Source organism: Bombus bifarius, unplaced genomic scaffold, assembly GCF_011952205.1.
Source record: "Bombus bifarius isolate JDL3187 unplaced genomic scaffold, Bbif_JDL3187 scf7180000008046, whole genome shotgun sequence".
Classification (NCBI taxonomy): domain Eukaryota; kingdom Metazoa; phylum Arthropoda; class Insecta; order Hymenoptera; family Apidae; genus Bombus; species Bombus bifarius.
In genome coordinates, this window is record NW_022884412.1 from 339,674 (window position 1) to 351,656 (window position 11,983).

General features: G+C 40.0%; 1 protein-coding gene across 1 annotated transcript; it reads left to right on the top strand.

Annotated features, from left to right (window-relative positions):
- The first annotated feature begins 2,117 nt into the window (after positions 1–2,117).
- Positions 2,118–7,069, top strand: LOC117207751. Its single transcript, XM_033448279.1, has 2 exons — positions 2,118–2,879; positions 4,865–7,069. Exons 1-2 carry the CDS (start codon positions 2,772–2,774, stop codon positions 5,156–5,158), a joined length of 402 nt encoding a protein of 133 aa, XP_033304170.1. The 5' UTR covers positions 2,118–2,771; the 3' UTR covers positions 5,159–7,069.
- Positions 7,070–11,983: the final 4,914 nt, after the last annotated feature.

Sequence of the window (11,983 nt, forward strand, 5' to 3'; positions counted from 1 at the left end):
CAAAGATACGCCCCCTAGTTTTTATGTTTTATGAAAGATCCACGGGAAATGACAAAAGATGGTATCTTGATATCACTGTCGTTAAATCATAAGATGATATTCGAAGATGTATTTTCATTGAAAGAAAAGAATGTAGCGATTTTACGGAGTAACGATATTGCGATCGTGCAATATAATAAAATATCATTTAGCCACGTCGAAGAAGTATAGCGTTGAAAAAAAACAAGTTCGTAACAGTTTGGCGATTAAAGCGATTATAACACGCCGTACGAAACGTATCTGTTGGTAAACGCTTCTTTTATAATACGCGTACGAAGGAAAGAAAAAAACATAACTATTTTATCGTAATATGATAATATAGAAATTGCTTACTTTCTGAGTACCGAGTGGGAAAACGATACCACTTGTGTAAGAGCTTCCGAAGGTCTGATCGCGGCGATACTAATACTACAAGTACAAGATTACGCAAGTCCTCAAAGTATCTATTCGCGAAAGTTTTCTTGATGATGTTACTTTAATGAATTTCCAAGGAATGATAAAAAAAAGCAGTGTTTTTTACCGTAGTATCGTTGTAATAATATCGACGATTCTGTTGAAACTAACAATAAGCCAGGTCTTACAGTTCCTTTATTGTCCGATGTACGAATACGAAGCTACGTACTATCTACTTATAGTTAAGGAAAGAAGAAGAATTTACGAAATGTTAGAACAAAGACAATCCTGTTGTCTTTTATAGAGGCAAACGGAAGCAGCATAGTTATCGAATATATCGCGTACCTATACTTTCTTTCGGTCACTCAACAACAGCACGAAACAAACGAATTGCGTTTATTTAAACCAAGATCCCTGTACCTTTGCGAACGAAATAAATTTACTTTTTACAAAAATGATAATGCATGATCATTTTACGTCTCCGTATTATTTATAACTGTTGGAGTCGTCATAGTTTCAAAAATGTAGAAATTCAGGTCGTTACGTACCACGTTAGATCAAATTGCTGACAAACGAGGTCGCGTTTGCAAATTATTGACTGTATATGCGATATCTAGATCTATCATATTTCTATTATTACAGTTTATATTTCCTTTATTCTACTGTTTTTTAGTTCAATAAAAGTTCGCAACCATGGAAATAATGCTAAACATTGGAAAAGCTTGTATTGTAACACATATATAATACTCTTGCGATAAGTTACCATTATTTTTACTGTTACATCTAGTGACCGACGGATGATACGATACCGACTGTAGATACGTGCACTCGATACTAACCGTTGATCAAGATATAAAACGTATTTCTCTCAATTTTACATGCAATTTACCAGCGTAGAATACATTTTTCTGGTTTGATCGGGTGGTACATTTGTCATGTGTCATCGCGCATCGATCGATCGGTAAAAAAATTATCGCAAATTGGGTAGAATTGGTTTTCTAATATATACCTATCGCGTACCGCGCAATTTATTTTAATATTGCATCACTATGTGCCAGCCAATTATTAACGTTCAACGATTATTAGCGGTTTGTTGTACGTCATTTCGCTACTAGGATGAAATTACGTCTCAAGGTTTCCGAGCGCCAGCGTCAGCGCCAGCGCTAACGGCCAGTAGTATTCCGTATCGAATGAAAAATTTCGAAGGATATAATAGCTCAAAAATAGAAGCTGGCAATTCCTAATTATATCGCGAATGAGAAACGGATCGCAATGGATGAACGTGCATCGCACGTGTACATACGTATTTGGTATCTGCGTTTGAACGCGATGCGATTTGCCGTAAGGCGACCTTGAGAGAGCGGAAGAAAACAGATTTTTGCAGGAAGAAGCGAAAGGGTCGAGGACAGGCCAGAGAGGAAGCTGGGCGCTCGTTAGGTCGAAGCGAATCCTTTTCGGAGGGAAGGAGACATTCCTACGCGTTGACGTAGATATATACCGGGATCGGGGCAACGTATACGTGCGATCCAGCAGGAACCCCTGCCAGAAAATCAATCCGGGACGTCATGCTGCCGTGTGTATCAACATTGGAAAATCAATGGTAACCTGTGACGTAGGAGTCCCGCCTCAGAATGGACCAATAGGGTCGGCCGCTGATCCCCACCATGGCAACCTTTTACACCTACCCACACGAGCAGCAGCGTGCTCATTCCGTAGCAGACTACCGCATCGACCGGACGCGCGTGATCGAGAACGTTGTTGAAAAGGCAGCACGCCGAACTACCATAAAAAACGACCAGCTATCCGTGAAAGCGTACGACGTGTATGCAGTTTTCCAGTCGAAATAGTAGCAACAGCGATTGGGAGAATCAGTTGGCAGCGGTACTAGCAATCACAACAACCTCAGTGACGAGTCATTGTTGTCGTCGACGACGGCGTCTAATCGCTCTATTGGAGTCAGAGAATCTGATTGAAACGAACACTGCGCGAATTTAGGATCGACTCGATTTTGAGACGAAAAACCTAAACGAAAAAGCGGATTCGAATCGCGACAAACGTTTCGCACACGCGTTCCGAAAACTGACTCGTCAATTCCCGCTACAAAGAGAAACTGTCTTGTCAATCTGGTGAAGGGAGAGCACGCAGTGGTTCAACGGAATTTCTTGGAAAAACTATCGACGTTTAGCGACGACAGGAACCGTCTGGTTTGAACTTTCCAGAAAAACGGAACAAGAAAGACAACTGCTAGGTATAGTGCTAGGTGAAAGAAAAGGAAGACAACTTTCCGCGGAATAGAAAGAAAGAGAGTGTGTGCTCGGTCACGAGTGCCGGCTATCGAGATGGCGTTTATGATGCCCGTTATGAAAAACGAGTGGGACATTTACAAGACCAACCGCAGTCGTCGATCTTCCGAGTGTTCCAATCCTCAGGCCTGTCGCAGTAGAAAGGTGAGTGGTTTATCTGTTACAAATCCGCCTGAAACCGAACCTACAGAATCGATACAAACGGATCGAGTCACGCGTTCCGGTAACTCGAAGTTGGCGCGAAATTTTGTTCGCACGATGTGTATTCGATTTTTCATATCGTTACGGTAAGTTTCGAGCATTCGTCGCGCTTTTTCAGATAACGATATCGCGTGGAAACGATATTCAAAGACTCGAGAATATCGTTGTTAACTCAAGCACGTTGTTAACGCGTGCCGTATCCGAAATGCATTTCATAGATCGCACGAATTTCGATCACGAATATTTCTCAAGCGTGTCATATAGATACGTAAATACGTACAGCGGCGGTCGGAAATAATTTCACGGTCAGGCAGCGAATGGTCGATTACGCGCGACGAAAGTGACTCGACGACGGATACGAAACATTCCGGCGTTTATTGTGGCACATACCTATTTACACTTCGTGCGCGAGGTAGTCGCATTGTCGGCATTCTGGTAATGCTGATGAAGAAAACAGAACGGAAAACACGCTTGCTCGTGCGCTTTTTCGCGAGGAAATAGTTCTTTCCGCGCGTTCGCGACGCGACATTCGTAGGCATATCTTAGCTACGGCGTGATACATGGTTGCGCAACGTTTGTGCCTAATTTCGTAACGCATCGCGTGCGATAATCTTTTCGATAGTATCGCTTTGATCGAATCGCGAAATCACAACTCGATCTATCATCGATAAGGCTATTTAGCTAGACTTCCGGCGTCAAAGGCGAAATTCTTCTCAAGTTTCATCGCAGGTCTTATCTTTATCGCTTTATATCCTTCTAAATTTTACACCATCGATTAGCGTTCCTTCGAACCAAATCTTTTCGTTTAAAAACACATTCGTGTTTCGCCGATGCGTGTCGTTTTGAATCGCGGCGATATCGTCGTAGTCGTTATGGTCGGGCAAAGTTCGAGAAGTGTAAGCGTGAGACCTTGCTATAAATCGCACGGGGCTGTGAACGCGTTAACCGATAATTACGTGTGTATGTATGTTGGACTCGATCGAGCATTTAGCCGAGTTTCAACGACCCGTGTTAACTTTCGATTTACACGACGTTGTAGTGAATTTCGTAAAGCTTTCGAAATACTCGAATCACCGAAACTCAGCTGGCCATGTGTCAGCGTCTTTGCGGTATAGCAAGGACCGTTTGATCGGATGCTAATTCGTATCGGACGTAGAGCCACGCGCGAAGCCAAGAATCGAGCCAATTGCTCTCGTGATAAGAAATTACGTAATCGCGCGTAACCAAAGTACGTGAATCTGCGGCGAGAAATTCGTCGTGTCCGAGGTTGTGGCGCACGTGCGCACGTGCAACATCGATTACTCGATGCGGCGTGCTTGATTGCGAACCACTGTTCCATCGTAACGTTGCATCGAGGGCATTCGGCCTTGTCTGCAACGCAATGCAATGCTAAATTCGCTCCGCGAAGTACACGGCAGAAACAATACGTCGATCGTTTGCCGTATATCCAGTATGGGCGACAATCGGGTACGCGTTGCCTCTACGATTCTATCTATCTGCCCAAGTATCTACTTGTGCTTACCCGTGCCGTATTCCTATCGATATCGTCGACTCCTCGTACCTGCTCTTCGAGTTTCTCGGTCTAGTTTTCATCCTGGAACTTTTCGAACGCGAGATTATCAACGAGGACTTTCCATCAGGAAAGACGCGCTTTCGAGAAGATTATTGGGTGAATTTCTCTGTTGTTTTTGTTTCGGAAAATTCGAAAGCGTATACGCGTAGCGTGAAATTGCAAAGTATAGTGTAGAATATAAGAATGTTGTGAACCGAGTCGACCGCAGAAGATAGGACCAGATAGAAAGTGAAAGTAGTAGCTATGCAATGAAGTTGGCGCGCGTTTAGAATCGATATCATCCGATCGATACATTTTTAACGATTTCCGTGAGAACTTAAGTAAAGAATTAAGAAACGATTCGTTTTGTTCGCAGGTTTCGGAATGTTCAAAATCCGAGGGTCCATCGTTGTCTACCTCACCAGGGTCAGACTTTCTGACATCGCCGGCTCACCGTTCCGTGCCCCTTACTTCTCGGCATTTCTCGAGAACGTCCTCGAGGGCGTCTCAAAGCTCGTTGCAAAGTCCGAGCAAGAGTACCGGTTCGTCTCCGCCGAAAACCGGCAGCTCTAACTCTCTGAACAAGTTCCACAATCGGCTGGTGGACAAGTTGAAAAGGTCGTTGAAAAAGGCCGACGATACCGCTGAAGATCAGCGAAACTTGTCGTGAAACAGTCAGGCGGTTTTGGGCCGGCCACCGATTTCCGGCTCGAAACCGATCGAGATCCGACGTACCTCTGCACCCGTTACCACGTCCGCAACGATCCACGAGGGGGTGGTACGATCCTGTCCGGATCCGCCGCCTTCGGCGTGGTAAAACAGCACGACAGCAACAAAAGTGACAACGACAGCAACGGGAATAGAATGGAACGAGCCGTAAGAAGAAAAAGTTTCCCGCGATTCGATTGCCAGTGACGACGATGATGATCGATTCTTGCAACAGTGGCATCTAATAAGAAGGAGCGAAGGACCACAAGCACCGGGAACGAGCAACAAGAAGGATCCAGTGAAAGAGGTACATAATCACAATGGAATTCGTCGTTATCTACGTTATCTACGTTGGCGCGTACGTTGGACTGCGTTTATTTCGCATTCATTTCGCGTTCATTTCGCGTTCATCTCGCGTTCGTTTCGTACGCGTATAATTGCATAGTTCGTGGCCAGTCGGGGTCGGTATAGGATCTTAATGTCCAGACCTAAAAAGCTAGTTCCTTCATTGTACATATATTATTGCGCGTATAAAATCTCAGAAACAGCTCAAGCGTTACACGACCTTCGCTTCTTACTAAAATGACCAAAATTGTTCACGCTCTGTTCCTTTTCTCTCTCTCTCTCTCTCTCTCTCTCTCTCTCTCCTTCCTCTATTTTCTTTCTTTCTCTTTTTGTCTTCCTCCCTTTCTATTAAAGATGTAGCTAAAACAAAGTTGTATTTCGTTCGAGCTTCTTCCCACTTCTTTGGAATTTACTTACAAGATTCTTACTTTCCTTTTATCATTCGTGTAACGTCTAGCCAATCAAATGGTAACTGTGGTAAATATGTTTTTAAAATATTAGGGCAAGCAGAAAAATGGGCTGACTATGACGTGGCGTAAGTCGCGTCCGAGTCAAAGGAGTTCCCGTAGAGGTTCTCGCATACGACAACCGGAAACGCTTGTTTTCATCGTTAAGATTACTTGCTGCCTCCAAAGGGAATGTGCGTGCGTATATGCGAAAACTGCGAAAGGGTATACGAATGCGCATTATATACACGTACAATATAGGTGAGCTAGTGAGAGAACGGAGCCTAAGAAAAGACTTACTTATTTTAATCGTATATGTGTATATATATATACACATATATGCGTACTTATATGCGTAAATATTTATTTGACGCTTTCGTTAAACTTCGTCTCGCATAAAACTTAACGAACACGCGAGCAAATACTTTGTCTTCGAAACGATGCACGAATATATTTTTTTTTTTATTTATAAAACGTTGGTCCCGCACGAAAATTGCTTATTTCAAACTTTCTTCCCGATTAATCCGTTTCTGATTTTTTGAGGTTGAACTCCCTGTGGTATCGTTTCGAGGTGAACGTATTTGCAATACATACGAGACTTATTTGCTAGTTTATATCGCAAAAAGGATAGATTTTTTAAAGAATCCTCGCAGTATGTATCCAAGTGTATCATAGCGGTTTTCCTTTGTCCCGCGCCCGAGGTACTGGATTTTGCTGTTTTGATTAGTCGTTACGAAGCGTTTGTTAAATTTCTTTATAGTATAATGATATATTAGTTGCGTCGAGATAAATGGTCGAGCCTGTTACTTGCTATATGTTGAGCAATCTGTTTGATACGAATAATCCTGGAATATAGAAACGAAAGTGTCCTCGAAAATTGGACGCAGAACGACGTCTTTCCAAGACATCGAATGAAATCCTAGAGATACTTTTATGTGCAATTCTACAAATACTAAATTCACGTTTTTTTCCTATCCTTCTCCTCTTTACCTTTGCTTTTATTCGATCGTCTCATACACGATGGAAGGTATTGAAAACCAAAGAACGGTATGATTGAAACGTCCTGCTGTTTCTTAAAAAAATTAAAGTTCATACGGAACTTTAACGACGATATAATTCGAGCAAAGTTACAGCAACGTATCGTTCCGTTTCATAATAATTGAACAGTATTTAATTACGTGTAAGATAAACAGAAGTTTGTTTTTTATATGCGTAATACGGTGACATCGTCTGCGTCCATCTATATATTACCGCAATTTTCAATTTTTCGAATAAGATGATCACGCGCTTTCCTTATCGTTTTGCGAAATTACGAAGTGGGAGCAATTATATGATACCGCGTGTAACTCTGTGATACCGTAAGCTATAAGGTAGAATTATTTTGCAACAATCATATAAAAGAAAAACAAAAAAATAAAAAAATGGAGGTAGAAGTTGGGGAAATGTTATTGTTACTACGAAAATTCGTACGAACGCTTCGATTCTCCGTCAATCAATGCGCGTCCTTTGATAGCAACAGCGACGAGTTCTTTCCTCGTTCAATAACAATGTTGATCCGAACGAGAACAAAGGGTCGAACGATTTTTCCTTAATTTTCGATCGAACATGTTCTCGGGATAAGTTATTTTCTAAATAGATATCGTTCAACATTAAATTCTAAAAGATTATCAAATTTGATATGAGAAGCACGTCGCCTAATTTTCAAGACGATTGTCCGACAGTTTTTCTTCTCTTTGTTTCCTTTCCTTTTTTTCTTTTCTTTTTTTTTTTTTTTTGTTCCTTTTTCTTTTCAGTGAATATACGGGATGAACGAGGAAAGAAAGAACGAACGAACGAAGGAAAAGATCAGATCCGATAAGAATGAAAGGACTAATTCAGAAAAATTGCCGTTATATGTAAGACTGCTTTAGAGAACAGAAAAACAATAGAATTACCGATCTGATGTTAAAACGTGGTGCTTGACGAAGTGTTGGGACGCGCGAAGGATCGAGAACGTTGCACGAACCTTGGCGAAATTTCGTTCCATCATTTCGTTGATTGATTTGTACTGATTAGGAAGAATGGTGTTATTAGAATTTAGAGATTGACGAGATAATACGATCTATTTATTACGGCGGCCTCGGACCGCGGAGTAAACGTGGATTGGAAGCTTTGACCTCCTATCTTTTTGTATATAATATTTTTCCCCTTGATTCGAAATATTTACATAACGTTTATTACTTTTTAATTCGATTTATAAAACACTTAGCTGTACGTATCTTATAGTTTATCTGTTCCAGCTCGATCCACTTTCATTCTACGGTCACAATGTTCGCGCAACTATAAAGCTATATGAATATATACAAATATATTTATATATATTTGAATATGTACATACGTATACATCGACACACGCACACGCGCTCGTCGCGCGCCTGTTGTGTGCATATATACATATACATTATTCGACAATTTGACTATTTTTTGTATAACTATTGCAACTACGTTATGGTTATTCGTTATACCTCACTCGGGACATTTTGAGCTGATTTTTAGCGCGTGGCTGAGGAGATGGAGGTACGAGTCATGGGGAAACGGTCAGGAGCAATTTCATACGAAAGTACAAATTGATAGTTTCGGCTTGGATTGAGCGATAGAATCGAACGTAAATATCAGAAAATAATTTCTATCGCGTTTAGAGATATGCATGGTGAGCTTTATGTTATGTAAACCTATTACGTACCTTTTACGTATTTACTTAGGTATACTTTACGTATAATAAAACGGCCTGAATAACGCTTTTGTATTATAAGTAGAATATGCTCGCCGTTTCATATTTTGTCTAATATTTTTGCAGTGTAGAAGTAGAATTGTCGCTTTGGCGATTCAAAACGACATTATTCGTCGATATACATAGTATCGTTGATCCCTCAATGACTTTCTCCTCAACCATGACGATTGAATGTCACTGCCAAAATCCCCAGGATCGCATAAAAATATAACATCTATATACATACATGATAGACTTCACGAGCGGCTGTTGCTTTTTCCGCGGCAACCTGTTCGTTCTTTGCCACCACAAACCTCTATCATTCTCTCGCTATTTTTCGGTCTTATGTTGTATATTTATTTTTTTTTTCTTTTTATAAAATAGCAGCTTTTGTTATTGAAAAGCCCGTAACGCTCGTTCTTCAACGTAACTTCACCAAGAATGAAATGTCGGGTACATTATCGAGCTTCTTAATTTCTCAATATTTCAAGATTGAAAAAAGAAGAAATAACAAAATATACGATACTAAGCGAACGTTTGGAATTTTTTGTCAAAAACCTGTTATCAATCTTTTTTTTTTTCTTTTCCTATTTTTCTTTTCTGGACGTATATACGTACATGGACGTACAAAATGGAAAAGAAAGCGAAATGACGGGTGCACATTCCATGAATATAATTATACATGTATAAAATAACGAGTCCGTTAGCGTTTGTTAAGACATTCGAGTAAGATATTACAGGCGAACATTCAAGATGAATAATATATCTAAAGTTTGAAAGCTTACAATAGACTCGGTTCATCATTATCATATATCGTGATTTTTATGTCATGTTCAATAAATGAGTTTCAAAGTATTAACAGAGTATTTCTTAATTTCCTGAAGTATCTTTTTCCAAAGGTAAACCTGTGACAGCGAAAGTTCCCACAGCTTCTTAGGATGCTCGCGTAATTTTTTCATACTGAGTCACGCAACAATATGACGACAATTAGTTGCTTAATACGACGATGACACGTGCAAAATAGCATTTGATATTCGAGTTACGAATGAGCAATCGTTATGACTCATGATTATATAGAATTTTTCAAGTATGATTTACCAATAATATCGATAAGAATAGAAACGATCGCATTGATACGATCGACGAACGACAGACCGATTGTATCAGGCATCGGGCATTCGATCTTAAAAGTATGGCAGATATAAGAACGATATTAAGTTTTAAGATTGATTTGACAAACTTGTCAAAACCCAATTTGCAATCAAAGTTTCGTCGAACGATTTTCAGCGTCGAAAATAATGTAAGCTAAACGTATAGTCGAGGAAAATTTGGAAGACGGAATTGTCGACGTAACCGCCTGTTGCAGATAGCACCTATAGGCTGAAGTATGTATATTGTGAAATAAATCGTTCGTTCTAAAGAAAAAAAATATAAATTCATATTACCAGTTGGTATTTAAATGCATTGTGTTGGTAAACTAATCGATATATCGTCTTAACTGAAATAGTACCAAAAGGACGTTCTTCGAGTTCGTTATACTTTAAATAGAATCACCTTTGCCGTATCTGTAACACATTTACATAAACGTCGCGTGAGTACGTTGATTTTTCGATTGCAATCGACCTCCACACTAAGTTTTTTCGTTTATGCGGCTATTAATATCGTTAATGATAGCATAACTATGTACATACTTTGTTCGTTTTATGTTTAATTTGAATGCACAAGCAGTCAGCTCGTTAGATAGATATACTTGGAGTTCTCAAAAATAAAATCTAACTAAAATGATACTTTGTGTTAAAATAACACTGTGTGAATGTAACTCAATCATACACGAGCCGCTTGTAAGAATACTTCCACGAGTTTCTTTTGATAATTGCGGCAAACTCGTTCTTTTCGTGATATTATTTGAAAAAGCCTAGAGGAAATAGTCGTATTTTTAGTTTATTCTGCGGCAGCTAACGTCATCGTAGTCGCTTGCAATCGTTACTTTGACGTAACACATGAATAACAATGAATCGTACGTAGAAAACTTCAACGAGATTTGCATTGTCAAAATTGTTATACCGTTTAGCCTGTTATTATCAGAAATTAAAAATGAGATAACACACGATCGACATTGCGCAACTGAAATTCACAGCCAATCGTTGAAACCATCTGCTGTTTACCATAGTCCGCTGCAATATTCGGATTGATCTTTTATGTGCTTTATGCTCAAATTTGAAGGCAACTTAATTCTAGTAAGTATGAAATGAAACTCGTGTTTCGATCAACTGATATCTCTAAATAAATTTAACGAGGTCAAGAGTAAAGAACGGCGTTAAAAAATATTTAGCCAGTGAAGCTAAAAATAATTATTATGGAAACGACCGTAGTCGATAATTTTTACATATCCAATATGTCAAAGTTGTTGGAATCATTGGATCATGATGTTGCAATACATGGATATTCTCGTTATCTTCCACATACTAATGTAGAAACGAAAAAATAGCTTACTATGCGATGAAAAAAGCATTAATTTATCAACGCGTGATTTATGGCTATCATTCTCGATAAAATCATTGAAATAATAGATAATGGTGACATAGAGAATGATTCGAATTTACCCTACGAATGAATCGAAGATGCCTACCATTGGCATTTATACGCAGGCTGGACACCAAACATTTTGAATATGTCGAAATATGAGTACGGAAGTTGAATGCAAGTGGAAGGAGTTTCAGTGCGGAATAAGCGGTTGACTACGCCACTGGTTTTCACGAATGGAAATTTCCACAGCGTGAGGAGCCGCCGCGTACGGTGGTGTGTCACTGTTTGGTTTATTAGCGCGAAAATTGTACCAGCGCAACAGAAAAATACTTGGCCTAACTACGCGCGAAACACGTGAAAAACAATATCACGTGCATAGTAGTTCGATGCTTTTGTTCCATTTATGGCTGCAATTTACCCCATGACACGATCAACTCCGTTTCGGTTTCTTTCATATTTAGAAAATGCAGTTCTATCTAGGAATAACTAGAGGATTTGGACAAGAACGTCGAGTACAGAGATGCAGGAAGGAAGTTAAGCAGCGTGTAGGTAGTCACCGGATGACACCCACCATGCATTATCTCGTCTCATTCCCATTGGCAAAGTGTAAGTAAGTATGTACATGTTGTGGGCTCATTCAGCCGGACAGCTTAGAAAGCTCGCATCCAACGTCTATCGACCGACTACATTTCATTCCGTTCTCCTCTCTCTGTTTCTTCAT

What these genes read in the sequence shown, in the direction of transcription:
- LOC117207751 (XM_033448279.1), top strand. Translation starts at nt 2,772, where the DNA reads ATGGCGTTTATGATGCCCGTTATGAAAAACGAGTGGGACATTTACAAG. An exon ending in AGGCCTGTCGCAGTAGAAAG is followed by an intron (nt 2,880 to 4,864) that starts GTGAGTGGTTTA and finishes TTTTGTTCGCAG; the next exon opens with GTTTCGGAATGTTCAAAATC.